General features: G+C 34.3%; 4 protein-coding genes across 4 annotated transcripts; 1 reads left to right on the forward strand and 3 right to left on the reverse strand.

The window, feature by feature from the left end:
- Positions 1-438: 438 nt before the first annotated feature.
- LOC140976475 (uncharacterized GPI-anchored protein At4g28100-like) lies at positions 439-3,358 on the reverse strand. The gene is made up of 2 exons (XM_073440655.1): positions 2,702-3,358; positions 439-872 (listed from the first exon to the last, which is right to left on the reverse strand). The coding sequence occupies exons 1-2, from the start codon at positions 3,326-3,328 to the stop codon at positions 528-530; spliced, it is 972 nt and encodes a 323-aa protein (XP_073296756.1). The 5' UTR covers positions 3,329-3,358; the 3' UTR covers positions 439-527.
- A 3,422-nt stretch (positions 3,359-6,780) lies between these two features.
- On the reverse strand, positions 6,781-12,528 carry LOC140976476 (golgin candidate 2). The gene is made up of 10 exons (XM_073440656.1): positions 12,321-12,528; positions 11,007-12,047; positions 10,209-10,319; positions 9,769-9,828; positions 9,444-9,501; positions 8,955-8,998; positions 8,781-8,873; positions 7,684-7,809; positions 7,404-7,451; positions 6,781-7,304 (listed from the first exon to the last, which is right to left on the reverse strand). Exons 1-10 carry the CDS (start codon positions 12,372-12,374, stop codon positions 6,960-6,962), a joined length of 1,980 nt encoding a protein of 659 aa, XP_073296757.1. The 5' UTR covers positions 12,375-12,528; the 3' UTR covers positions 6,781-6,959.
- Positions 12,529-20,812: 8,284 nt separating this feature from the next.
- On the forward strand, positions 20,813-21,462 carry LOC140977503 (calcium-binding allergen Ole e 8-like). Its single transcript, XM_073442245.1, has one exon. It carries the CDS (start codon positions 20,865-20,867, stop codon positions 21,336-21,338), a length of 474 nt encoding a protein of 157 aa, XP_073298346.1. The 5' UTR covers positions 20,813-20,864; the 3' UTR covers positions 21,339-21,462.
- Positions 21,463-22,929: 1,467 nt separating this feature from the next.
- LOC140976583 (thaumatin-like protein) lies at positions 22,930-25,068 on the reverse strand. The gene is made up of 3 exons (XM_073440818.1): positions 24,921-25,068; positions 24,416-24,793; positions 22,930-23,465 (listed from the first exon to the last, which is right to left on the reverse strand). The coding sequence occupies exons 1-3, from the start codon at positions 24,988-24,990 to the stop codon at positions 23,164-23,166; spliced, it is 750 nt and encodes a 249-aa protein (XP_073296919.1). The 5' UTR covers positions 24,991-25,068; the 3' UTR covers positions 22,930-23,163.
- Between the last annotated feature and the right edge of the window lie 773 nt (positions 25,069-25,841).

The following is a 25,841-nucleotide window of genomic DNA, read 5'->3' on the forward strand; positions in this document are numbered from 1 at the left end:
GTCTTAAAAACTCCTCCCGTAAATACTATTGTGTCTTGAATATTAATAAGTAATTTTTGTTGTAGGTTAACTAGTCATCCTCAATCAGTTGTACTCCAGTTATTGTTAAAGCAGAACAAACTTATCATCTTGTCAAATTTTCAACCATCCACCCTCCAATTCGACGTAGGTTACGACTTCTCAAGCTGTATCAACCTCCTGTTGCAATGATACCAAATGCAAGTCTTGACTTCTAGTGAGACACAGATTGTGATATTCTTATGCTGATATCTAGAGGATGATACAACATGATATAATGTTGGTTTTTTAGCTATTCTTTGTGTGTATTTTTTTTTTTTTTTTTGTGGATATAACAGAGACCCTTCTTCAATAGCAACAAGAAACGTTGACGTTCAAGCCATTCCTGAATTCTATTTACATGGCATATACCAAGACGTCTAAATCAACAAATAACATAGAATATAAACTTGCAAAACAAGAATGAACAAGGTTCACAATCTCACATGACAGAACTAACAACCAACCAACTAATATCGAATGAATGTGGGGAAAATGATCGCGTGTAACAAAGAAGACAGTACGAGGAAATGAATCAGGCGTACATCCAGTATATTTGACGAAGATTGACTATCATCGATCTCTGAAGAATCGACTGCAAGTGGCATGTCATCGCTGTTAAGGTTGCAAAAAGTTGGATCCACAGAATCCTTAGTGTTCATCATGAGAGCCCTCAAAACGGCTGATACCGTATGTATGTATGCAGACCGGTCTTTATGGAGAAGCCAAGTTAAACCCATCAGCTGGCAATCCCGGCTATGCATTTTGCTTGTCCTCTCAGTTTTGTTTGTTCCTCTAGCCTTATCTCCGTTAAGCTGCATACAAGTATTAAAACTTTATATATCGTTTACCTTTTGCTCCAACACATAATGGCTATATATTATTTTTACCATAGACATTACTTGTTTAGTTGTTTATCATAATCGATGCAAATACTTGAAACTCAAAAATCCAGTTTTATTTTGAAAAGAACATCAGATAGATAAAGAAATAGTATTTTTGATGACCCAAAATTAGGGATGACAACTTTCCCCACGAATTTGGAGACTCGTTCGAAAAACCTGAAACGAAGACGAGGATCCCCAATTTTTTCGGGTTCGGGCGGATATGAGATTACTATCTCATCCCCGAACCCGTCCCGAAAGTAATATTAATAATAAAACAATAATATTATCAGTATTAATAATAATAATATTATTATTATTGATATTAATATTAATATTATCACTAATAATAATATATAATAATAAATTTTGGTTTGAAAAAATCCTCAAACCCGTCCTTGTCTTATTCTATTAATATTTTTGAAATGGAGATGGAGACGGAGATGAGAATTTGATCGTCATGATTTTGGGTTCGGAGAGCGGGGATTGGAGCAAATATATGGGGATGAGAATGGAATTCGAGGACGAGGTTAGGGATGACAAACCTGGCCTGCCCCCGCCCCCACCATTGTCATCCCTATCCAAAATACATGACAGTTTTAAGTTCTAATAGTAACGAACAAATAATAGAGTCTATATATTTAAAACACGAGTAGACAAGTAACATGGAAATAAAAGGACAACTATAGGACCACATCCAGCAAAATGCACACGGGCAGGCTTTAATCCTTTTCTAATAATTTTTCACTACTTCCCCCTATATATTTATTTAATCCATAAAAAATACGCCCATTGAATATTGATACAATTAAAAAGGGGCACATTAATTTTTAAAAAATGTAATTTACCATTAAATTTACAAGAAACAAAGGAGGTCAAAATGTTAACAGGACAGCCACGTTCAATGGAGGATAGATAATTGCCCCACTCCCTTTAATTTTTTTTTTAAAAAAATTAAACATTTTAATTTAATACAAAAAAATTAAACATTTTAATTTAATACTATATCATTGAAAAAAATTAAACATTATAATTTAATACTATATCATTGGGCCAAAAAAATTATGAAAACTATTAAAATAAATTAAACATTTTAATTTAATACTATATATTCGGGCCAAAAAAATTATGAAAACAATTAATTAAAAATTTTGCCCGGTTAATATCAGGACTCGGGCTCCACCTCTATGGATTTAACCTCGAGCAGAGATATATGTAGCATACCCCGTAATTATGGATGTAAATAATCCAAGACGTTTGTGAGCTATTCAGAAATCGACTCGTTAAAAAAATCATTCGATAACATTCATTAAGCTTATCAAACTGAACTCGAGCTTAAAGATATTCGACTCGTAAGTTCGCGTGCCTATATGCGAGCTCGAGCTCGATTAATTTGTGGCTTTGAATGTACAATAACAATTTACCTTATCTCACGTCACATCGAAATTTGAATATAGAAAAAGTGATCGAAAAATATTATAAACTAGCTATTAAAGTCAGATCTGAAGGACGCACATGACTACTCTCAAGTTAAGTTACCCATCCTTGGTAATTTTCATCATAATCTCAAAATCAGTGATAAAGCAAATCAGACAATTTATTTATAATTCAATTAGATGAACAAGAAAGAGCACTTATTAAAGGAATGGGTGTTGTGTTGTGTTTGGAGACCAAAAGCGAACTTTCACGCATATCCACACATTTTAGTGCGTTTACTGTGTGGAAAAAGCAAGAAAAATGATGGAGTCCCGAAAACGTACTGAATAAAGGCTATGGAGGCACTTTGAGCATCCGCCGAGGCCTGGAAATCCGTTGTTTACGCAATCTCTTTCCAGCCTCTTCACATTCTCGCTACCCACTAATTTCCCACGCCAATCCACCGAGAATGCTTCCGGGCAGCTGAACGGGTGCAGCCTTACGCCGCAGTAGCAGTAAACGACGTCGCACGTCTCGTTGGGCCTGCCAAGTTCTATTCCCCTATTCGCCAGCGCCTTCTCCAGGGAGTTCACGCAGGTCTCCGAGTCATCCGGGAGCACCGGCATCTCGTACTCCGGCGTCTGCTGCTGCTGCTGCGGCTTCTCTTTAACCGATCTCAATGCGGTTCTGGAGTAGGCGGAGTAGAGCCAGGCGGCCAATACTGGGCAGCAACGGGTGCGGTGGAGCTGACCCGAGCGGGACTTGGATCCGCACGCGGATTCGATGCTGTGGAAGAGAGCCTCCGGTAGGTCCAAGGGGCATCCGGCCGCGTCGGATTGTTCGGGGAAGGCGGGAATGGTGGCGGGAGGGGTTGGTAGTAGTGTCCGGGTGGCCGGGTCCGGGTTGGGTAGTGAGGATGACGTGAAGAGGAAAGTGGAGAAGAGGAGGATGCTGATCATGTGTGGAGACATGCCTGTGTAGGAAGAATGTGTGTGTGTGTGTGACATTTCTTATATTTTTACAGTCGTATGTTTGTCTTATTCGGTTATAAAAATGTGAAAAATAATAATAAAATATATATTTCTAAAAAAAAGCTGGATAATATCGTATATTTAACATATTACACGTGTGTTAAATGATGAATCATGATCACTGATTTATATATTATGGTTGAGTGAGTGATCACGATTTATCTACTCATCATTCATGTTATGTGTTGAGTGGATAATGACATTACCCATATAAATAGCATGAGTTGGATAAATTCTAAAAAAACTTGTTACTCATATAGATAGTATTATCATATATTCAACATATGACATGTGTGTTAAATGATGTATCATGATCACTCATCCATATATTGTGGTTGAGTGAGTGATCACGATTTATCTACTCAGTATTCATGTTATGTGCTGAGTGGAGAATGACATTACGCATATAAATAGCATGAGTTGGATAAATTCTCAATATTTAACGTGGAACAAAGCATCACTTTTATTAATTCACTAGGAAATATAACAAATTTATTATGATAACAACAAGAACATATATTCAAATTTCACAAATATTGAGTTTGAGATATTAGTTTAACACTTCTACTATATTAATATATTCTAATAGGTATTTGATTTCTGATTATTTTTAGTCCGATTTACGTAAAAATATAAATAGATCATTACAAATTAAAGAATGTCATCTTCTGCCAATTAATGACAGAATTTTCACAACGGTTAACAATAAATGGTATCACGAGATTTTTGTTATATAATAATAATAATAATAATAGGTATTTCGTGAGACGATCTCACGAATCTTTATCTGTGAGACGAGTTAACCAAACCGATATTCACAATAAAAATTAATACTTTTAGCATAAAAAGTAATATTTTTTCATGGTTCACAATAAAAAGTAATACTCTTAGCATAAAAAGTAATACTTTTTCATGGATAACCCAAATAAGATATTCGTCTCACACAAGTTTTTACCTAATAATAATGTGTACACCTGGTAACTAAAAATATATAATGAATTTAGAATTAATATCAAACGAGTATAATTTGGTTCGAACTGTTTATTTAAATCAAACCCTTTTAAAATTTAATAAGTTACATGTTTTTATTCTATATTTACTAAATCAACTTCTCTATCCAACAACACACTTAAAAATTTATTTGTTAACCAAAAATTGAAATAAAGATTCGTTATTGTTATAATTGGCGACACAAAACGTTTTACAAGCTCATAGATGTTTGCTAAAAGTAATAATAAAATGAAGGTTCGCCAGATTTGGAGGAAGATTTATTTTATTTGATTTGATGTTTGTAAGGATATTTCCAAATTATGGATCATTGGAGTAAAAAGTGGATAATATATGCAATATATTATAATTATTCTACAACGAAAGTTACATATCTACAAAAGAGTATGATATTGATTATTGTTACATAAACTCTCATGGATTTGTTTTTGTACTTTACTCAATAGACTTCACACCAATGGAGGTATCATTTTGTCTTATTAACTTGTGATTTTTTTTTTTGTTCTTTCAATGTGAGACTTTGGTTGCATTCCCATCAAACGAAGTTCCATAATTATTATAATGGTACGGGCCTCCCCCAAGTCTTATCCATCCTCCAATCAAAGTCATTCATCTTCACTGCGTTGGGGCGCACGTTTTACATGAAATGCTGGGAGTATCACATATCTCGAGAGCTTATAAAGGATTTTTATTGTGAGCTCTCACCTTTTTCGTTTAAGTATCCAATAATTCAACCCACGTGCATCGATCTAGATCATGACTCTTATATCACTTATTGTACAACATAAGTCACATATCTCCACAATTGCATGATATTGTCAGTCATAAACTATCATGAATTTGTTTTTAACTTTACCCAAAATGTCTCACATCAATGAAGATACCATTTCATTTTATTAACTTGTGATCTTCCTCGTAGACTTTGGTTGCATTCCAACATCAATCAATTTTGATAGATAAAATATATACATGACCTTCTGACCAAAAAATGCTCCCTACTAAAATAAATAAATAATAAATATATATTGTTTGTTCAATTTAGAAAATGTTATAATCAAGTAATGCATTTATTACTCTAATTTTATAAATAATTTTGTTATAATATTGAAATTAGTTAACATATACATGCGTCTTATTCTACTCGTGAGGGAGGAGGGGGTGAGGGCCATGACATTTAAGGCATATTGGGCATAAAGAAGTGACAATACAGAACAACTCACATGGCATTGGAGCTCCTATATTTTTATTTCCCCCTTGTATTTATTCATCACTGTCTTTTTACTCTATGTAAACTCCCAAGTATTGGCTAATTGACTAATCTACACATGCATATATACTCCCATAGATCCGAAAACTTGTAGCGATGAGATGGGACGACTCGATAAATTTATTAAATGATCGGAAAAAATTTGAAAATATTTCGCTTCATTGCTTGTTTGGTTCGCATTATATATGGTAGTATGGAACTACATTATATATTATGTATAGATTTTATCTTTCGACAGCCATGAAAATGTAAGCACATTCTCACCGGTAAAAATAAATCAAATGTATTCATTTTTTTAATCACTTGACGATCTTCGTCTCTATGTTATCATAATCACATTCAATTTCGACCCGGTTTTTTTATTGCCAAATTCGATTTCATATATCCATCATAAAATCCAACTTATTAATCACGACGTGTTGTTTATTTTATTCTAGTTTGTGTATAGATTAAAAGATTTATGAAGCATTTTAACCCTTTCAACTTTAAAATAATAGTTGTTGGTTAAGCTTAGTTGATGTGATAGAATTACAAAATGATAAACTAGACTATAATTAATTGATAATGACAAATAATAATTGGTCAATGATAACTTATTTGATGGAATGGTTGATTCAGAGATAATTTAAGCCTTGACAAGACTGATTGATTTTACCTTCAAAAAAATTATTTATTTCAAGTTTTCTTAATTTATTCAAAGAATTGTTTCTTTTGTTTTTCGTTTATCCTTTATAATTTCTTGTCATTTACCTCTGGTCATCCACCGTCAACATTTCTTCTCCAACAAATCTTCTTCATTTCACCCAAATTTCTTCCCCTTTTTACTAAAAGCTCTCTTACAAACTATTGCATTGTTTGCCTCAGTCAGATATAATAGTAAAACATAAGATGATAAACTAAACGATGATGATGACATAGCTATTTTTAACTCAAATTATCGTAAAACTTTAGCTTAATTCGGAATGATGCAATGATGTTTAATTTCAACCTTGACACCATACAGTGCCTGAGATTTGAAGTAGGGAAAATAAAATCTCACCAAGCATTACATGACATTCCAGCTCCCATCACACCTACCAGATCCTGCCTCAACATAAAGCAAAATCTCACACATTAATAGAAGCAATGAATTTCTTCCTAATCTTTCAACGCATAACTGCAGTTCATAATATTTTGAAATGACTCAACATGTTCTATGAAACCTCTAAAATTGGATTGTAAAATTCACCGTAGCCACCCCGTATAAACTGCGGCTTTTGAATAAAGTGTAAAACTAGTGAATCATTTATACATGCATCAAACACCTTCTGTGTTATTGATCTTTTCTAGAGAGACAATAGCACCAGATCGAAAGTCATCAGAAACTGGAGAATGCGACATGAGAATATATATTACCCAAAGATGAAGGCACACAATGTAAACAACCGACCATATTCTTGCTGTTCTATTTCTTTTCAGAAAAATAGCACCCAAACAAAAGAGTGAGTCCAGCTGTTGAACCATTGATCCAAAATGTCGATGACCAGATTGCATTCTCTCCTTCAACAAAGGCTTGAGCTTTGAACTAGAGAATTGCAATTTATTCGGAGTCTCAACTGAATTCGGCAATGACTTGTTTTCGTCTAGCAATCTTGAAGCCGCCTATAATTTTCAAGTCAATTGTTCAAATAAAATGGAATTGACACGTCAACATATTCTGACATTTTGCAGTGATTCCAGATCAATGATACAAGGACTTACCTCGATCCTGAAAATTAAGGAAGCCTTTTCCGATGTTAGTGTCTCAACCTGATAACATAAATGAAAGTTCTACACTAAGACTATTAAACAAAGGCTAAATCAGGCTATCATCATAAAGTAAAATATGAGTCTCCTTCGGAATAGATACACTCTCCCAAACTCCAAAAAACTCTGTTTGATTAATCTTATTTGTCTACTATTTACTAGTAGCTGTAATCATGTTTCTTTTACATGCTTGTCTTAAGTTCTGAGTTTGAGTTATGCAGTCTGAATGACACACCTGTGCTTGCTTCTGAATCAAATGGTCGGTCAACAGATTGAGCTTTCGCTTGAGCTCAATTTCTACTTCTGTAGGATATTCCGTTTCTTTCCGGGTTGTTTCAATACTTGATTCTAGAGCCTTGGCCTGCATATATTAAGAGCAATTTTTTTAAAGAACAATACATTTATTGTCACCTATGCTCATCTGCATGGTATTCAATTAATGAAGGGGAGGGGGTGAGAGACAAAGACAAACAGATAGCGAGAGAATCCACTAATGAAAAATTTAATTTAACCCGACATATTGCACTGTTCAGTGAGAACATAACCTGATGGGTTTCAGATTATTCATGTCAAAATAGCAGCACTAACATAGTGCGCAATTACACACACCCTCTTTCATTTCATACTCTTCAATCTATGAACCACCAGATATAACTCATGGCCACCTCAAAAGATCACTTGATGCAGCGTCAGGCATGTTTCAAAACTCAAACATGGCTAAGACAAGCCAAGGGGTTTATCCAGAAAATCAATGTTTTGGAGATTGCAGGGATTGTTCTCTATTTTCCAAATTTTTAGTTAAAGATTGATATAAATAGTATTTTAATAACACAATCTATTCGTGACTATTTTTGAACTGATAAATAAAATATATTTGACAGTGAGTTTCTAATTAAATTCCACATATTTTATTAAAATATTATTATCAATAATAATGAAGTATGAATCTCTAAAATAGCCACACATTGTGATCAATTCAATACCTTTGTGTTCACATCATTATGCCTATACCCATGCATCATTATCTACCACACTATCATTACTTACTCCACCAGTATTCAAGTCCATAGGAAAAAATGCTTCAATTTATATACAGAAATATATTGTTTATGATTTAGACACAAAGAGGGAAAAATGACAACAATTCCTAGTGGATCCCCGAGACCCCGACAACTAGCGACTTAACTGGAAAAAGATTTTTTGTAAAGAGCTAGCAAGGGCGAGCGTCTAGATGGTGGACTGAGCAGTCAAACCACCAATTCATGCTGTTCTCTTTAGAAACTTAACTAAATATTAATGACAAATGAAGTTGGTAGGAAAAGAAGAAGTCACCTTTTCTTGCGTTCTTCCCAATTTATCCGTCATGAAGGAATATTCTGCCTCAAGCATCTCCAAGGCTAAACCAACACCTTTAGAAACTTGCAACTGCAGATTGCTTCACTTAAAACCAACAAACAAGGGACAGAAACTGTGTTTTAACTAAATACGAGAACAATGACCACTCACTTTATCTCCACTTTGCTGCACACTTGATATCTTCTTCTGCAATACTACCGTGAAGAGGGAAAAAAATCAATAATGAAGTTTTAGTACATTCAGTGACAAACAACATGGAGTATTTCCTAAATAAATCAAACCACACCAGCATTCAGATAAATGCTATCGAAAAGGACAGTTTGAATAGTCATCTTGGTATTTTTCTATTTATAAACTTTTTTGACTAAAAACACATAACGCAACACATTGCACAATGCTATTTTAATAAAATGGAAGCTATTTTTTTCATTCAAATTTCTGTAGGGTCGTTGACCTATTCTCCCTTGTTTTTGTTGTCAGTGAAAATCCTTTTCGAAAGTCTCTTTGCAACACAAAGGGATATGAGCGGATCTCCAGTTGTAGATTAACAGGCAATGCTGCTGGCACGAAAATAGATAAATATCTTTGCAAATGGTAGGGATGATTAAACAACCATTAGCATAAATGCATGAAAAATACCTTCATGAGTTGCTTCTTTCAAATCAATTTCTTGACGAAGTTCAGCAATGCGATCAACCTAATCCAATAAAAAAATATCACGATTTCATCAGAAAGGCATCAAAAAATGAGCAAGAGCACCTTTCTGTACGAGCTAAAGACATTATCAATGTGATTTATCTTTTGTTAGAAAACGAGTAGGCCGACTCATTTGCCAAGTGCAACACAGTATGTTTTTGACTCTCAAGGTATTTAAATAACATTCGGTCTGTTCTTGATGAATGCCATAAGTTGAAGCTATACTTTCAGCAATAAAAACCAAACATGTAAAAGGGGCAGTTATTACCTCTGCTTCAAGACTTTTCTGTACATTAGCAAGAGACTTCGAAAGATCAGCATTTGCACTCTGCGAGATACAGCAAGAAAATTACTGCCGCAATGTATCAGAGATAAAAGAAAGCTCATCCATTCACAGAAGAGTTCCTCATAATGATATGGCAATGAGCAATTATAATAAATAAACATGATGCTAACATTTCCAAATGATGATGACAATTCTATTTAAGGGAAAAATTGCAAGTTCATGCGTTCAAAATTTTTAAAGCATAAGAGAGTTAATTTATGGAAAAATTCAAGTGTAAATGTAATTTACATTAGTCGTAGCAGTAAAATTTAGGATGATTACCACAATGACAAGGATAGCGCGTGGGCGAACATATGAATCATGACAAAATATATGGTTATGGAGATAAAATTATAACACAAAATCATACAAACACTCAAAACCTCAAGTTTGGCTAGTCGTGAAAGGGCCTCCATCCGAGTGTTATTATGTTTCTGCTTCTCTAATTCAACAGCTTCCATGATTTCCATCATTGATGTCTGTAATTCCGATGCCTGAAGCAAATAAAGCAAATAGTTTCGTTATCAATATCATTCCTTTAATAATTCCCTCAAAAAAACAATATCATTAGAAAACAATTGTATTTAAGAGATTCTCCTCATACAAGTCACTGTTCAAAAAAAGGGCTTTGATGAAAAATGGAGGAAATGGATGCTAGGATATGCATCATAAGTTTCTTATTCAGCAATGACAAAACCAGAACGAAGGTCGAGATATCTGAGGCAAGGGAAACTATTACCACCATTTTGTTTACTCTAGTTGTGGATTTATTAGCTGATTGATTGACGAAGGGGCAGGGTGCAACCATGGGAACTCATTCAAGAGCTAAATCGAAAGGATACAAATATCTTATGTGAAACATTTTAAATGATTTGTGGAGAGTCATCGAAACACTTAGAATTGGAATGAAAGGACGAAAATATTATGAGTATGCTTAAGAATTTGATTGTTAAATTGAAAAACAATCCATAAAAATGATTTTTTTTCTCCACTCCTCGCATAACGAAGTTAATAATTTGGTTCCTATATTCCATTCTACTTAATATTCCCTGGATCTCATGGAATGTAAATGTCCAAATGAAGGTTTACTGAGAACAATATATAGCTAAAATGCATGGACTCCAAATATCACATTCCAAAAAATAATTAACTCCAACAAGGAAAAGAAGGAAGGAAAGTACCTCCTGCACTTGTTGTTTTGCCTGTTCTTCAAGCATTTTCTCCAAACTCTGTTTCTCCCCTTCCAATCTCGCAACTAAATTCTCACGCTCCTGAATTGCCTCAATTGCTTTTGCAGCTGCTCTTTCTGCCAGAATCCGTTGCCTCCTCTTTCTCCTTTCTTCCCTTTCTCTTTCTATCTCAGAATCTGATGTTGAAGTTGTATCTGTGTCGGAATTAGACTCTACATCGCTTGGTAGAGAAGGAACCTTCACCGTAGGTCCATTTGTCCTGTTCATCCCACTCTTTGATGTTTCACCATCATTTGACTGCAGCTTCAATTTCAATTTCCTTCCACGAGAAACTGGAACCTTATCAAGATTATCTTTGTCAGTTAAATCCGTTGCAGCATGCATCTTCGGTCCATCTACAACAACATTCAGCTCCTCAATTGTCCTGGCATTGTTATCATCAGCAACAAGAAGTGAACTAGTATGCTTTTGATCTGATTCACCTCCACCTTCATTGCTTGGTGATTGATTGTCTAATGTTAGTAGCATAACATCTCTCGCAGTACTTCCCCGATAATTACTATCAGCATTTGAAATATTTTCCAAGCCAACATTCGATTTTCGTGAAGCTGGGCCAAAATTCCTCACCTTCTTACCGGCTTTCTTCAACCCTTGAATCCCTGATGCTCCTTTACTATTACGGCTCACATTAACTCCCCCAGACCCTTCCCTTTTATCTGGAACACTCAACAATTCCGTCCAATCACTCTCCGTAAGTCCACCGCTCAAATTTGGTGTAGAATTCAGATTTTGTGATACTCCAGCTTCATGATTTCGGTTAATATCACTATTACTTCTACTAATAACATTTAAATTAAGCTTATCCCTATTGTTACTTTGGCTAGTGATATTTTCTGGAGCTTTCTTCTTCATCTGATCCTTCAAGAACCGCTTATTTTCAGGAGTGTTTCCAGGTGAGCTCTCAATTCCCAATTGATTGCCAGGTCGTGGATTCTCATTCTTACCCAGTGAATCTGCAGCTTGCTGATCAATCTGAACCACCCAATCAATTAATCAGACAACGCTTCCACTCAAATTCACCATCATTCAGTGTATTGTTACAAACATAGAGACGCGTACTTTTCATCAATTTTGTTCTGATTAGGTTTTTCATCCATTAAAATTACAATTACAATCATTAAAGTTTAAACTCCAAGAAAAAATAAGAAACAAAAAATTGAATAACTTTCCAAATCCAATCAAATCAATACAGAACAAATCTTCTTAAACGGAAATCAAAACCAAATGATAGAGGGGATTAATTGCCTGTTGGAGAATGGATTCAGCTGCTTTGAGCTTGGAAGAAATCCAGTGAGCCATTGGTCTCCGTGGGATGAACGTAGCTGTTTAGATCAGTACAATCACGCCACCGCGCATCTTAGCGGAAGGTTTAAAAATCTGAGTGTCGGTTTTCCAGTGAAGAGCAGAGGCACGGCGAAGAAAGAAAGGGGCGTGAATGCCAAGGCTACAAGTCAGTTGACAGTTCGTTATTATGTGTCGGCATCTGATTAGCTGTCATGCAAAATTTGTCACAGGCGAGGAAATTTTATCATTTAAAAAAAATAATAATAACAAAAATCTCACTTATCTACTGTTCTTTATGTTGAGCAAAAATTACTCTTCACAGTTGGCCTGGACCAAGCGATCTGAGAAGAAATGTCATGACGGAGAGATGTCGAGCTGAATCATACGCGAATGAACAAATGTTAGAGGGTGCTAGAAGTGCTCTCAACTTAGTCCCTCCGATGTTTAAGTCGGTCTACATAACAAACTTAAGTGTCGTGATAGGCTGATAACAATACATGAATGTATATAATAATGAGCAAGATACCTCCGCCCCTGCCACACCTCATTGTCATCCTTACCATAAACATGACTTGCTTCTCCGTCATTTTCTTCTTATTCTCCTCGGCCCCATTACTCTGTCGAATTTATTACTCGATTCTCGACCAGAAATTTCTATTCGAACCACTTAAGCCTCATTAAGTTACTTCATAGCCTTAATAACTTTAACATGTCGAGTCCTGACTCTAGGATAGTTATATTAAATGGCCAAACCAAGTAGTTCCCGTGCATCTACCATTATACCCACAATGATCGGCCATACGATTGGTATTCATAACGGTAAGGAACATTTTCCTATTTATATAATAGATCGTATGATAGGACACAAATTGAGAGAATTTGTACCTACTTTAAATTTTCGAGGACATGCAAAAAATGATAATCGATCTCGTCGATAATCTAATCTTAAAAACGGGAACTTACCGAGGAGGTAGACAACCAATAAATCGAGATAGTAGATACCATGATTGGAAGGGTATGTACAGTCGACCTGAATCCCAGCTATTCGTGTTTCTAAAGCCCTCATACTCAAAACATGATAGTGATCACATGCATAGACTTAAACCGTTAAGTCCATCGAAAAACGTTTAAAGATAAATGAGGTGTTGAAATAGTATGAGGCACGAGTCTTATCACTCGAGTGGAACCTCTGCTTGACAATTGATTGAAATTTTGCTAAGAAATAAACTTCTCATCCGAGCAGGATCTCTGCTCGTGAATTAATTGAAATTTTGTCAAGTGATAAATTTCTCAACAGAGAAGGACATTTTCTTGAGGTTTAATTTAACATAAATAAAATTGGAGATTTTATGACATATTGATTGATAGGCCGATAAGGGCTCATTCCTGGTCATAACATGAAATTTGAATGAAATTTCACTAAATAATGTGTTAGCCAAACTGTGTTGGGCAATAAGGTACCAAGCACAAAGTCGTACTTATGTATTTTTCGAGTTGTGTTAGGCTTTGAGGTGCCGAGTGCGAGATCGGACTTATGTATATGTCAAGCTGTGTTGGGATTTGAGGTACCGAGCACGAGGTCGGACCTATGTATTTGCCAAATTATGTTGGACTTTGAGGTGTCGAGCACAAGGTCGGATGTAACAAGTATTATGTCTGGAGACATTCTTGTTAGATGACCAACAAGTGTCTTGGTTTACAATTTTGACATAGTATAACTTAAGAGGTTATGTAACCATGATAGAAATTCATACAATAAGAATTTATTTGGTCCGAGCCGAAGTAAATGACAAAAGTGGGAAAAAAAATTAATAAATATTTAAAGTAAATAGTCAAAACAGACTGACTTGTACAAAGATCCCTTTAAGCATAATATTTTCTGAGCTGACAAGCATTCCACGGGTGCTTAGATCTTTTCCCATCCACATCTTCTAAGTAGTAAGCCGCTATGCCTGCTTTTTCGACCACTGTGAAAGGCCCTTATATTTCAAATACAACTTTCCTCTCTCCCCTTGCAATTGGATTTTCTTCATTACTGATGATACCCCTGTAAGAGCTCGGGTCATGGATGACCCGGGATATCAGATGGATTCCCAAATCAGGGTCAATCTGCATGATGGATTCTTCTGAAGCTGGGCAGGTGCAAGCCTGGGCTCTACTCCCCGGGCAACCAGACGCCCGGACTCTTATATAAGTTCCCGGTAGGCATTCTAACCGGGCCACCTCGATATGAGCACCGCACTCGAGTACACTAGCAGAATTGGATGTGGGGGACCGTCCTATCTCTGACACTAATCCAAATGGTTGACAAAGTCAGACAGGCGGGATGTGACTAGTGTATGATTTGACATGTCAGAATGCAGCCGCCCTACTATAATTAGTAGGTAGCACGCAGACCGAGGTCATCAATGCATCCCTTACTATAAATACCAGGTTCTCCCTTTACATTTAGATGTGAATTCATTTTATTGTCTACACTCTTACACCGATATCACAACCATCACTTGGTTACATTGGTCTTTTGTTGTGTCATTCACTGACTTAAGCATCGGAGTGGCCACGCCGGACTCCCCTCCGGCGTCCATTCACGAGTTCATCTCCTTGTGTGCAGGTTACAGCTGGAGCCATATTACAGAGATATATCTTCATCACAGATATACTCTCCCTTGCTCTTATTTCCTTCATTATCTTGATAGCAGATCCGTTGGAGCTCCTTACCCAACTCGTCCATTTTGCCCGGATCGCATCAATTACCAAATCCTTGAGCTCGCATGATCGAGGTTAGACTTTTCTGTTATAAGCTCGAGCCATTCTCTTCCGATAAGCTGCGAGTTGAACTGACGCTTGGTCCCTTTTCTCTTCCACCAACTCCAAATCTTTGGTCGGAGCATGGTTTTTTCTAAGCCATAGTTCAGAATCTGCGTGCTGTCTTGGCCAATCTCTATTAGCAGTATAGCTTCCGATTCGTACACCATATTCTAAGGGGTTTCTTTCGTCCCGTCCAGTTTGATAGTTCGATAAACCCACAAAACATTTCGGAACTCGTCCACCCATTTTCCTTTTGCAGATCCGAGCCTCAACTTTATTGCACATACTATGGAACAATTAGTGACTACCACTTGTCTGATACTCTTTGGGTACACCAATGAGGTGAAGACCTGTTCAATATTTACTTATCTACACAGGCTTGTACCTTAAAACCGTATAACTGTCTCCCATTATCTAATATGGGTATTTGAGCTCTGTCGTAGTGACAAACAATATTCTTCCAAAAGAAGTTCAAAACCTCCCTCTCACTAATCCGATCTAAAGGCTCGGCTTCTACCCAATTAGAAAATAATATATGGCCACAAGAAAGAATTTCTTTTGTCATTTTGCCAAAAAGAATGGGCCGACAATAACCAAACCCCCTTGATCAAAGGGGCAAGGCGATGTCCCAGCCATCAGAAGTTCATATGGTTTCCACTGCAGATTAGCATGTTGTTGACAACTTAGACACACATTTACTATGACCGTGGCATCATTTATCATGGTTGGCCAAAAGAAACCTACCAACAAAGTTTTCCTAGCCAAAGTCATGCTTCCTAAATGATAGACACAACACATCTTTCATTGATTTCCACAAGGACATATTAAGTTTCTTCCTTTCCCAAACATTTTAAGATAGGTCGGTAGAAGAATCTTTTGTACAATGCACCATCTAAAAGGACGAATCAAAAAGCTCTCCTCTTATTTTCTTATTTCTTCTTCTGCTCGATCGGGAGAATCCCATCACATAAGTACCAATATATATCATACCTCAAATCCCTTTCTTCTATTTTAGCCACAATAATCTTGGCATGTTGAATATGAGAGACTAACTCTCTAATCTCTCGGGATTCTTTTCTTATCACGTGAGATTTGTTTCATAGTTTTACACAAATAGAATTTTATTCACCGCTATCCTTAGTTTGAGTTGGGGTTAGTGCACATTCAATTCGACTGCTCGAACTTGGTAGGCTCGGCTGTTATTTCTACTGTGGCCATTCTGTTTCCGAACAGAGAATAATGAGTTGGATTCCGAGTAGTTTTTTGGGCCTCTACTTTGGTTCTAATTGTATTCAATATGGGCCAATGAATTTGGTTAATGAACTACGACGCTAATCGGGTCGGCCTAAGTTGGAATCCGGGTTGAGTCTGAATTACGGGGTGTCATAATTCATTTCATAACTTTGGATTGCTTTTAATGGATTAATTTAAAATTAAAAATTATTTATAAATCTATGGATTTTTAAAATTTGAGTTCCAAATTATTTCTTCAATTTTATATAACTTTTGTTGTGAGTCAACGGGATGGATTTCAGTTTCCCAACATATCAGCTGTGGTTTTATTTTTTTATAATAATCTTTCTTCTATGTATCGAAAAACATGAGAGAGAGAGCTACTTAAAATTAGAGTAACTCTCTTGTGAGACGATCTCACGAATTTTTATCTGTGAGACGAGTCAATCCGACCGATATTTATAATAAAAAGTAATACTCTTAGCATAAAAAATAATATTTTTTATGGATGACCCAAATAAGAGATTCGACCCACGAAATTGATCCGTGAGACCGTCTCACAATATTTTTTGTGTTAAAATTAATACCCAAAGTTAAGAACTTTTAAAAAAAATTGCTCATTTTCCAATCCAAATCAAAATCTTCATTTCAAATCCCAAATCTTCAATACAAATTCAACTTTATCTTTACATGTATCCATGTAAAAAATATTATATTTTTGTTGGTGCGCGTGTTCGAAATATTTCAAATTTGTTACCCGACTTATAGGGGGAAAAATGCTCGGTATTATTTCAAGTTTGGGTAGAGTATTATCTGATTTTTTTTAAAAAAATAAATAAATATTTTTAAATTAATTATAATATACTTAAACTAAAAAAAACTACAAAATTTTAGTATATTAGCATCATTTGCTAAAATATATCTAAAATAACATAATTTTATTTTAATTAAAATCGTCGATTAAATTCATCGTTTTGAGCATTCACAACTTCGATTTGGGTGAGGGTGGGAGAATTTAGGACAAATCGAGAAGAGGGGAAATTGGTTTAGGGTTCTTGAATCTATCTTTTGGGGAGGATATATCATGTGCAGTGCATGTGAAAAATTCATGCCAAGAATAACGCAAGGAACAAAAATGAGACGTGTTTTGAAAGTTGAGGGACTAATTTGGCACATAGAAAAAAAAAAGGAACTAAATTAAGACAAGATGCAAAGTAGAGGGACGAAATCGGGTATTTTCCCATACTTATCGATTAAATTTTAGATCATAGTATAGCATAGGCAGTCACTTAGACCATCTATGCAAACGATGTGGGACGGATCTAGCGATATGGACATGGTGCATTATCATAAAAATGATTGAGAAATCGTTTTCTGAGTAACTTTGTGATATGAATTTCCGATTCGATCTATGAAAAAAATTTATGTCTAAATTATTACTAAAAATGAGGAGTTAGTCACAATTTGGTGTCATTGTATGAACCAAAAATACTACTCTTCTCAAATTATAGATATTCATTTTTTTTTACAAAAAAATTATTTAAGCAAATTTGTACTTATCTATAACTAAAATATCATGGTGTAATATTTTTTAATCATTATATATAAATTTTAAATTTTTAAACGATCCTTTCACTCATAACATAAAAATTATTATAAAAAATCATTCTTAAATCTTCACTTCTTTTATACGAAAATTATTCATAAAAAATTTAATATGTCAGAGTCAGTTTTAAAATATGGTGTTAACATAAAATAAGACTAATTTTATTGATAGAATAAAATGTATATAATATAGATTAAAATAAAAAAGAAATAAAATAAATTCGGGAAAGGGAAAAAAAAAAAAAAAAAAAAACCACCGACGCAAAAGCGCGGAGGCACCGAGTGGCGACCAATAGTACCGTAACTCTAATTAAATTTATTCGTATTCAAATTTTGCACATAATTTTAATTAGAATTTAAAATATTTTGCACATTTTAAAATATTTTATTCCTATAGTTATGCACATATTCTAATTCGTTGATGTTCTTACAACTCAAAATATTTATCATTTATTTAAAAAAAATAACCGACTAAATCTATTGCATTTTTAAATCTTTTCAATAAATATTTTTAAAAATAAATATGTATTGTGATAACTATTCTATAAATAAAATTTTCAATTTAAAAAATGTCTGAACAACTTTCATTATTCTAACTAGCATTGTTTTTGTAAATTGGAAGAGTTTTTTATTGAATTTTTTGCCTTGAGACACCGCACAAGTATGTTCATTTATCCATATTTCATTGTGTCTTGATTTATTTACGTAAAATTTTGCGTGTTAAATTATTACGTTGCATATTGTATTAGGTGTTACAACATCACACACAACACTTGTCTTTGAAACACAGTCTTTTTATAACACAATAATTTTATGTTAAACAACCACCTTTCAAGTGGTATCAGAGCGAATATTTTATGTAACTAAGTGATATTCTGGTTATTTTTGGTTAACAGAAAAAAAGTACTACGGACGATACTTTTCAACACGACATTCGGACCACGAGTTTTGGATGGATCCGAACGCCATTTGGAAAGTCAGAGTACTAACTACTAGATGTGACGGTCCATTCTGGTAAAAAATAAAAAATAAAAAGAGAAGATGTTGTTGTGAGAGCAAAAATGTCGGGTGAAGAAGGCGGAGAAATGGGACCTTCAAGCTCTAGTTATGAAGATACATAAGAGATCTCTGATAATGATGCATTTTAGTTATTTTAGTTTACTTCTTTGAAGTTTATCTCTGTTCAATTTATCTCTTTGATGTTTTGTCATATAACGAATGATGACATTCTCAACTCGTGTTGCAAGAACTCTAACATCTAACATGTTCGAATTCAGGGGAAAATGTGCCTCTAACTATGGGAGAGTTGTCTAATTAACATTTTTACGTGTTTTGTTCAGAAAAACAAAAATGAGGAGATTAAAAGAAAAAATGTCTTGGCATACAAGATATAATTAATTCATTGATTATATTTTCTTTTTAATAATATTGTGCATAAAAATATAGAGTTTTGATTTTGGATTAATGTTATTAATGATAAAATATATATTATCTCTAGGTATGATCTTTTTATTTAAAAGAATTTATTTCTCGATTAAACTCTAGTTTCCGTGTTTGTAAGCTTCAATTCAAGGATTAATTACTAGGTTAAAGAGGATAATAATAATAATAATAATAATAATAAAGGCCGCAAAAAAAAAAGACTTTTAACGACGAGAGAAAAAGAGAGTTAACAAAAACAGAGAACCAGTGTGCGACTTGTCGCTGTTTTCTCATGTTGCCGTGGAGTGTTGAAGAAGCTTAACCACAACAGCTAGTTGAAGTGTTGGTTGAGAGTTGTTCGTAGTCATAGAGTTTGTATCCATAGTTGTTTGATTATGTTGCTGATATATATTTTGATGCACTTTGATCCTTTGTCGTGTTCAATGATTTATTTATTTTTTATTATTCACTAGTATTGTTTTTGCAAACTGAAAGTATTTTCTAGTAAATCTGTTATCCTGAAACACTGCACAAGTGTGTAAACTTGTACATAATTCATTGTATCTTGATTTATTTACGTAAAGTTTTGTATATTGAATTAATCCCCAACATATTGTTTTTGGCATTACAACACAATAGACAACACTTATCTCTAAAACGCACACTCTCTCTATTACACATTATTTTTATATTAAACAACCACTTTTCATTGTGTATTCTAAATTCCTTTTCATTGTAGTTGACTTCTTAATCATCGACATATTTTAATAACAAATATATTACCACTTATTTTTTAAAAACTATTTTTTCATCTTGTTTTGCATTTCACTAATATTCATCATCTTAATTGTTCTTTTACTGACCGAACATATTATATTTTTAGTTTGAATTAATTTTTACAAAGAGCTTAGATTAATGAATTTCAGTACCAAGATTTCAAATTTCTCGATATATTTGGATGAATAAAATTGATGTGAATTTCAAATTATATCATTTATCAAGTTTAAAATTATTTATGATAATTTTTTTTTAAAAAAAAACACTATTGATTCTTAGATCAAAATTATGGTAAAAAATTGTATGAAACGGTTTCACGGGTCATATTTTGTGAGAAAGATATCTTATTTGGGTTATCCATGAAAAAATATTACTTTTTATGCTAAGAATATTATTTTTTATTATGAATATCGATAGAATTGACTCGTCTCATAGATAAAAATTCATGAGATCGTATCATACTCCAAAATGATTTAAGGAAGCACATGCAATTAGTCAAACAGCCTATTACTATGATTAATTAAACATTAAACAAAAAGAAAAGTACAAATAAAAAATAGGTCCACACGTGTATCACCACTATGACCTCTTCCTATATATCTTCGTCTCCCCTCGTGAAAAATTCAAACCAAAGCAAAAACTCCCTAAAAGTCAGCGGAAATGGCAGCGAATCCGGCCACCTCGATGTATCTCCAGAACATGGACGAGGTTCGAAAGGTGTTCCAGCGCTTCGACTCTAATGGCGACGGAAAGATCTCGACGGAGGAGCTCAGCGGGGTGCTGGAGGCTCTCGGATCCAGCACCTCCGTGGAGGAGGTGGCCAAAATGATGGCGGAGATCGACACCGATAAGGACGGGCACATCAATCTCGAGGAGTTCGCCGCCTTCTGCAAGGACGACGCCGATCCGTACAACTCGGCTGAGAAGGAGCTGAAGGAGGCGTTCGAGTTATACGACCAGGATCACGACGGCAAGATCTCCGCCGCGGAGCTTCACCTGATCCTAACACGCCTCGGCGAGCACTGCTCCGTCGCCGACTGTGCTGGCATGATCGAGTCCGTTGATTCCGACGGAGACGGGTTTGTGAGCTTTGACGAGTTCAAGAAGATGATGACGACTAATAATGCCGCCTGAACGGCGCCGTTTCACGCTATCCACGTGTTTTAGGTTCTTTTTTTGTTGCTAGTTTGTATGTAAAAATTGAACCAAGGGTTATCCTAGAATAAAAGCTTCTGTCAAATCGAGATAATTTTAGGAATGGATTTTATATTCAATCTATCTGTGAAATAATATTAATTTTTATTTTTAAAATATATTTTTTTATTTTAAATATAAGTCAATTTGATATGTTTAAAGAACAATAAGATTTGAATATGCACATTTTCCACAATCAATTTATCATTTTTTTTATATAATTTGTGATATTAATTTTAAAAAGTCAAATTGTGTAGTATGATAATTATAATTTAATGTCTTTACTAAATAATTTGATAAAAGATTAAATATAACATAATATATTTAATTTTTATTTTAATAATAAATGAAATTATATAAATTCATTGGCAAAAACTTATGTGAGACGGGTCGTATTTTGTGAGACAGATCTCTTATTTGGGTTATCCATGAAAAAATATTATTTTTTATGCTAAGAGTATTATTTTTTATTGTGAATATCGGTAAGGTTGACTCGTCTCACAGATAAAGATTCTTGAGACCGTCTCACAAGATACTTACTCAAATTCATTTGCAAATATATATAATCCTCGATACATCAACATTTGAAGATACCAAACCAAATTATGAGAACTGAAATAAATGTATTATAGATATATTAATAATAAAAAAAACATAAAATGGCACTGCCACCAATTGGTTATGAAAAGGGGTTCACGTTTTATAAGATTACATAACTCGAACAAATGATTAGATGAAGAAAATTAATTCAATTGTTATATTTTAACAATATATTATTATATAAAATCATTTGCACTTGTTGCCTTACCACATGTACTTTTTGAATGGTATCAATTAGTTTAGGAAAAACTTAAAAATGAGATTATCAAATGTTTCTTGTACGCGATACGTGTCATATTAATATTTTTTTATGTTTGATAGTTTCTGTAAAAAAAAAAAATTTTATTTTATTAAGACATTATACTTAAAGATTAGTTATCAGATAAAATTACTGAGATAATTTTAACTTTTAGATAAATCATAGATACGTTGGAGAAATAATCACAAAAATAAAGAGAAATATACAAAAATTATTAATAAACTCACGTCAACAAAGTTAGATGACAAATATCATGAAGAGTAAAACTGTAAAAAAAAAAAAAAAAACTTTAATATTACAACATACCAAAATTAATTAATATGAAACGTTCAAGTTTAATAATATAATTTAACAATATAGTGTGTATATAACAAGAGCATTCGAAACTCGATTATTCATATGGTCAGTAGCTCAATTTCTATCCATGCATAGCTGGATTTTCTTTTTGAGAAAAAGAATTTAAGTATGACATTTAACAAATTATGAAAAAACCAAAAATGATTAATCCAGATTTAATTATTATTTTAGCTCAAAAACAATTTAACTCTATACAAGATGATATATCAGCTTCATCATCTACAATAAGAGATTCTGGTAGGGATATGACATTCAACAATACTCCAAACTTTAGAACCGTTTATTAGATCTTTGAGGGGAGAAATAGGAAACCAGTAAAACAACCCAAGCATGAACTCGTCGAATGGCTACAGCCATAACCCGATCTTTTCAAATCGACCAATGAAATTCATGAGCCAACCAACCATCGAACTAGTCCATCCAACAAGGGCAAAACAAGTAATCAAATTTGATGGTACACCCCCAATGGATCACAAAAGGTACTAGTATTAGTTACTTAAGATAGGCATTACATTGCAATATATATATATATATATAGTTAATATATATCTAATGATGGGGACAAAAGGTAAGCAAATAGGTTGAGGCGGTGCAAGTGGCAATGCTAGTGGGATCATCATATGCATAAGAGTAAGCCTTGGGGCAAGCAGCCTTGAAAATCTTGGAATAGGCCGTGGGCTTGCATGATCTGGGGTTCCCGAATCTGCCTGTGCAGCAGTACCTGGGTGAGTTGAACGCGGAACATGCGCTCTTGCATGCCACCACACTCTTCTTGTCGTCTGACCGGACCTGAAGCCCTGCCGGGCACATCACGTTGAGGTCACTCACACACCCTGCATAGTTACACTTTCCTGTAGTATTTCAATGGCCAAACATATATGTTAATCAATCACTTTGTCATCATAATCAGACACTATGAATGTCCCAGATTTGAGGGGTTTTGTATAGCATTAGTGTAAGATCCTGTTTCCCGTATGGTGGAAGATTGTGAATAGATTCATAAGACTATCTTTTTTATATTTCTAACAACTTGGGTTGGTTATTTTCATATAAAGAAGAAGATAGACAGGAAATAATAGCTAGCATAGTTTATTGTGCATAATTTTGCTAGCACATGCCCCAGAGCTAACAAGCATGGTGTCTCTTAGTATTTACTTATGTAAGACAGACTCGAGCCAAGAAATTGGCAGGCAAAGTACAAACAAGATTCCGCTAATCTAATATGAACGACTTTCTGTTAATCTGCAAATGAATAATATAACAACAAATTTATCAGATGAATAAACCATATGGAGGGCTTACTAAGTTAATCCACTGTTCTATATTCGACTATTTCAAGATTTTCAAGTTTGCCAACCATATTGAAACACAATCAAAGATGAAGGAAGCATGTACGGAGATAAAATACAACAACATTTTACAGGATTCACAACTTCTTCCTTTAAATTTCAACTATAGTAATTGTTAGACATGAGAGCTTCCCTTAAAATTCACATGTGAAATGAAGGCCAAAGGCTCAAAGCTAATAAATTTCAAAATCGACATGCGAACGGCCACACAAACATCACATGATCAAGCAAACTAGATGATATTTAACAAAAAAACCATATGATAATCACTTGTTTATGCCAGAGAGTCAACCCCAAATGAATTTAATATTGGAGATACAATTTTCCAAGGAAAATCTCAAAAGAGAACCCAAAACTTTTACTCATGGTTAGTCTTAATCTTATAAATCACTCCAAATCATGAATAAATCAAGATATTTTTCACGACAGCACAAGACTGACTAGCTCCATACCTGAGCCACGAAAAGGGGTAATGGAAATGGCGAGATTGTAGCCGTCAACGAGGCTAACGTCGTAGAAGTCCTGTTCATTACCAAAGGTTATCTCGGCGAGGGTAGCGGGAGGGGCCCCACCCAGCCCATTGCAGAAAAGGGAGCCGCCGCAATCGCCGGTTGAGCACCGCCCACGGCCGGCGGAGTCGAATGAGCAGCCGTGGCGTCCCCACACACGGCCAGACCAGCCCTCGGGCAGTTGCAGCGTGTAGGCCTTGTTCGGCGGGAGCTTGAATCCACCCTTGGCCAAAATTGGCTTCCCGGCATTCGGCTGTATGCCCGGCCACACAGGGTAGCTGCATCTGTTGTACATTGTCATTGTTCTACCTGCTGACGCCTCTTCGACACCCAAAAATAACAAACAAACAAAAAGGTGATTGAACAGAAGAAAATACAGTAATTCTCAGCATCATACTGCAAAATAAGACATCAAGTGAAATGGGTAACGTTCGAATTAAAATTGCACCTGAAATTTGGAAAGCAAAAATGGAGAAACATAGGAAAGAAAAGAGTGATCTGAGCACCACGTCTGCCATGGCTGCTGCTAAATGTGAAGAGATTGAGCAGCAGAGTGTGAGTGCGTAAGCGAGGGAGCTAAGCTACACCTTTAATAATAAAGAAGACAGTTTGATATGTCTAAAGCAATAATAAAAGAAAGTCGAAAATTTGTCCGAAACGATAGTTAACATTGTATTTTGTGAGACAGATCTCTTATTTAAGTCATCAATAAAAAAATATTATTTTTTATACTAAAAATATTGTTTTTTATTGTGAATATCGGTAGAGTTGACCCGTCTCACAGATAAAGATTCGTGAGACTGTCTCACAAGACACCTACTCTAAAAGAAAAAATGTTAGAAGGATCAATATTTGGTAATTTTCAACTTTTTTTATCATGAATTTCAGCTTCTCTTGTGAAGTAATTTTAACTTTTTATAAGTTTGATCTTAAATATTTTTACTGGGGTTAATATTTGGTTCAGAACTTAAAAAATAATTATTTTATAGGAAAAATATAATTTGTTGTTTTTTGTGATTTTATTTTTTTGTCGTAAAATTTCAGTCTTAATTAGTTCTATCTTTTAAATTTTGATCATTTAATTATATTTTACTAAGAGTGTTGATGTGATATTTTGTGTCATATCATCGTCAAATCCGAAAAAAAAGTATAAAATTGTAAAAAAAAAATATATATATATATATATATAACATAGTATTACTATAATTTGACAATCTAAAAAATAATAACTAACAAATATATATGACAAAAAAAATAGAAGTTTTCCCATTTTATGTTCTAGTTCGATTTCAATTAGAGTTTGAAATCAGATTTTCAATATGCTAATATTTACTTTTAAATGAAATATAATAAATATATTAAAACTTGC

Source organism: Primulina huaijiensis, chromosome 5 (assembly GCF_012295235.1).
Source record: "Primulina huaijiensis isolate GDHJ02 chromosome 5, ASM1229523v2, whole genome shotgun sequence".
Taxonomy (NCBI): domain Eukaryota; kingdom Viridiplantae; phylum Streptophyta; class Magnoliopsida; order Lamiales; family Gesneriaceae; genus Primulina; species Primulina huaijiensis.

Excerpts from the sequence above, each read along its gene's own strand:
- LOC140976475 (XM_073440655.1), bottom strand. The coding sequence starts at position 3,328 with ATGTCTCCACACATGATCAGCATCCTCCTCTTCTCCACTTTCCTCTTC. Across the intron at positions 873-2,701 it reads GCCTCCATAGCCTTTATTCA|CTTAACGGAGATAAGGCTAG; the intron begins GTACGTTTTCGG and ends ACTTGTATGCAG.
- LOC140976476 (XM_073440656.1), bottom strand. The coding sequence starts at position 12,374 with ATGGCTCACTGGATTTCTTCCAAGCTCAAAGCAGCTGAATCCATTCTC. Across the intron at positions 12,048-12,320 it reads CTGAATCCATTCTCCAACAG|ATTGATCAGCAAGCTGCAGA; the intron begins GCAATTAATCCC and ends TGGGTGGTTCAG. Across the intron at positions 7,452-7,683 it reads TGATTCAGAAGCAAGCACAG|GTTGAGACACTAACATCGGA; the intron begins GTGTGTCATTCA and ends TTATGTTATCAG.
- LOC140977503 (XM_073442245.1), top strand. The coding sequence starts at position 20,865 with ATGGCAGCGAATCCGGCCACCTCGATGTATCTCCAGAACATGGACGAG.
- LOC140976583 (XM_073440818.1), bottom strand. The coding sequence starts at position 24,990 with ATGGCAGACGTGGTGCTCAGATCACTCTTTTCTTTCCTATGTTTCTCC. Across the intron at positions 24,794-24,920 it reads TTTTGCTTTCCAAATTTCAG|AGGCGTCAGCAGGTAGAACA; the intron begins GTGCAATTTTAA and ends TGGGTGTCGAAG. Across the intron at positions 23,466-24,415 it reads TACCCCTTTTCGTGGCTCAG|GAAAGTGTAACTATGCAGGG; the intron begins GTATGGAGCTAG and ends GAAATACTACAG.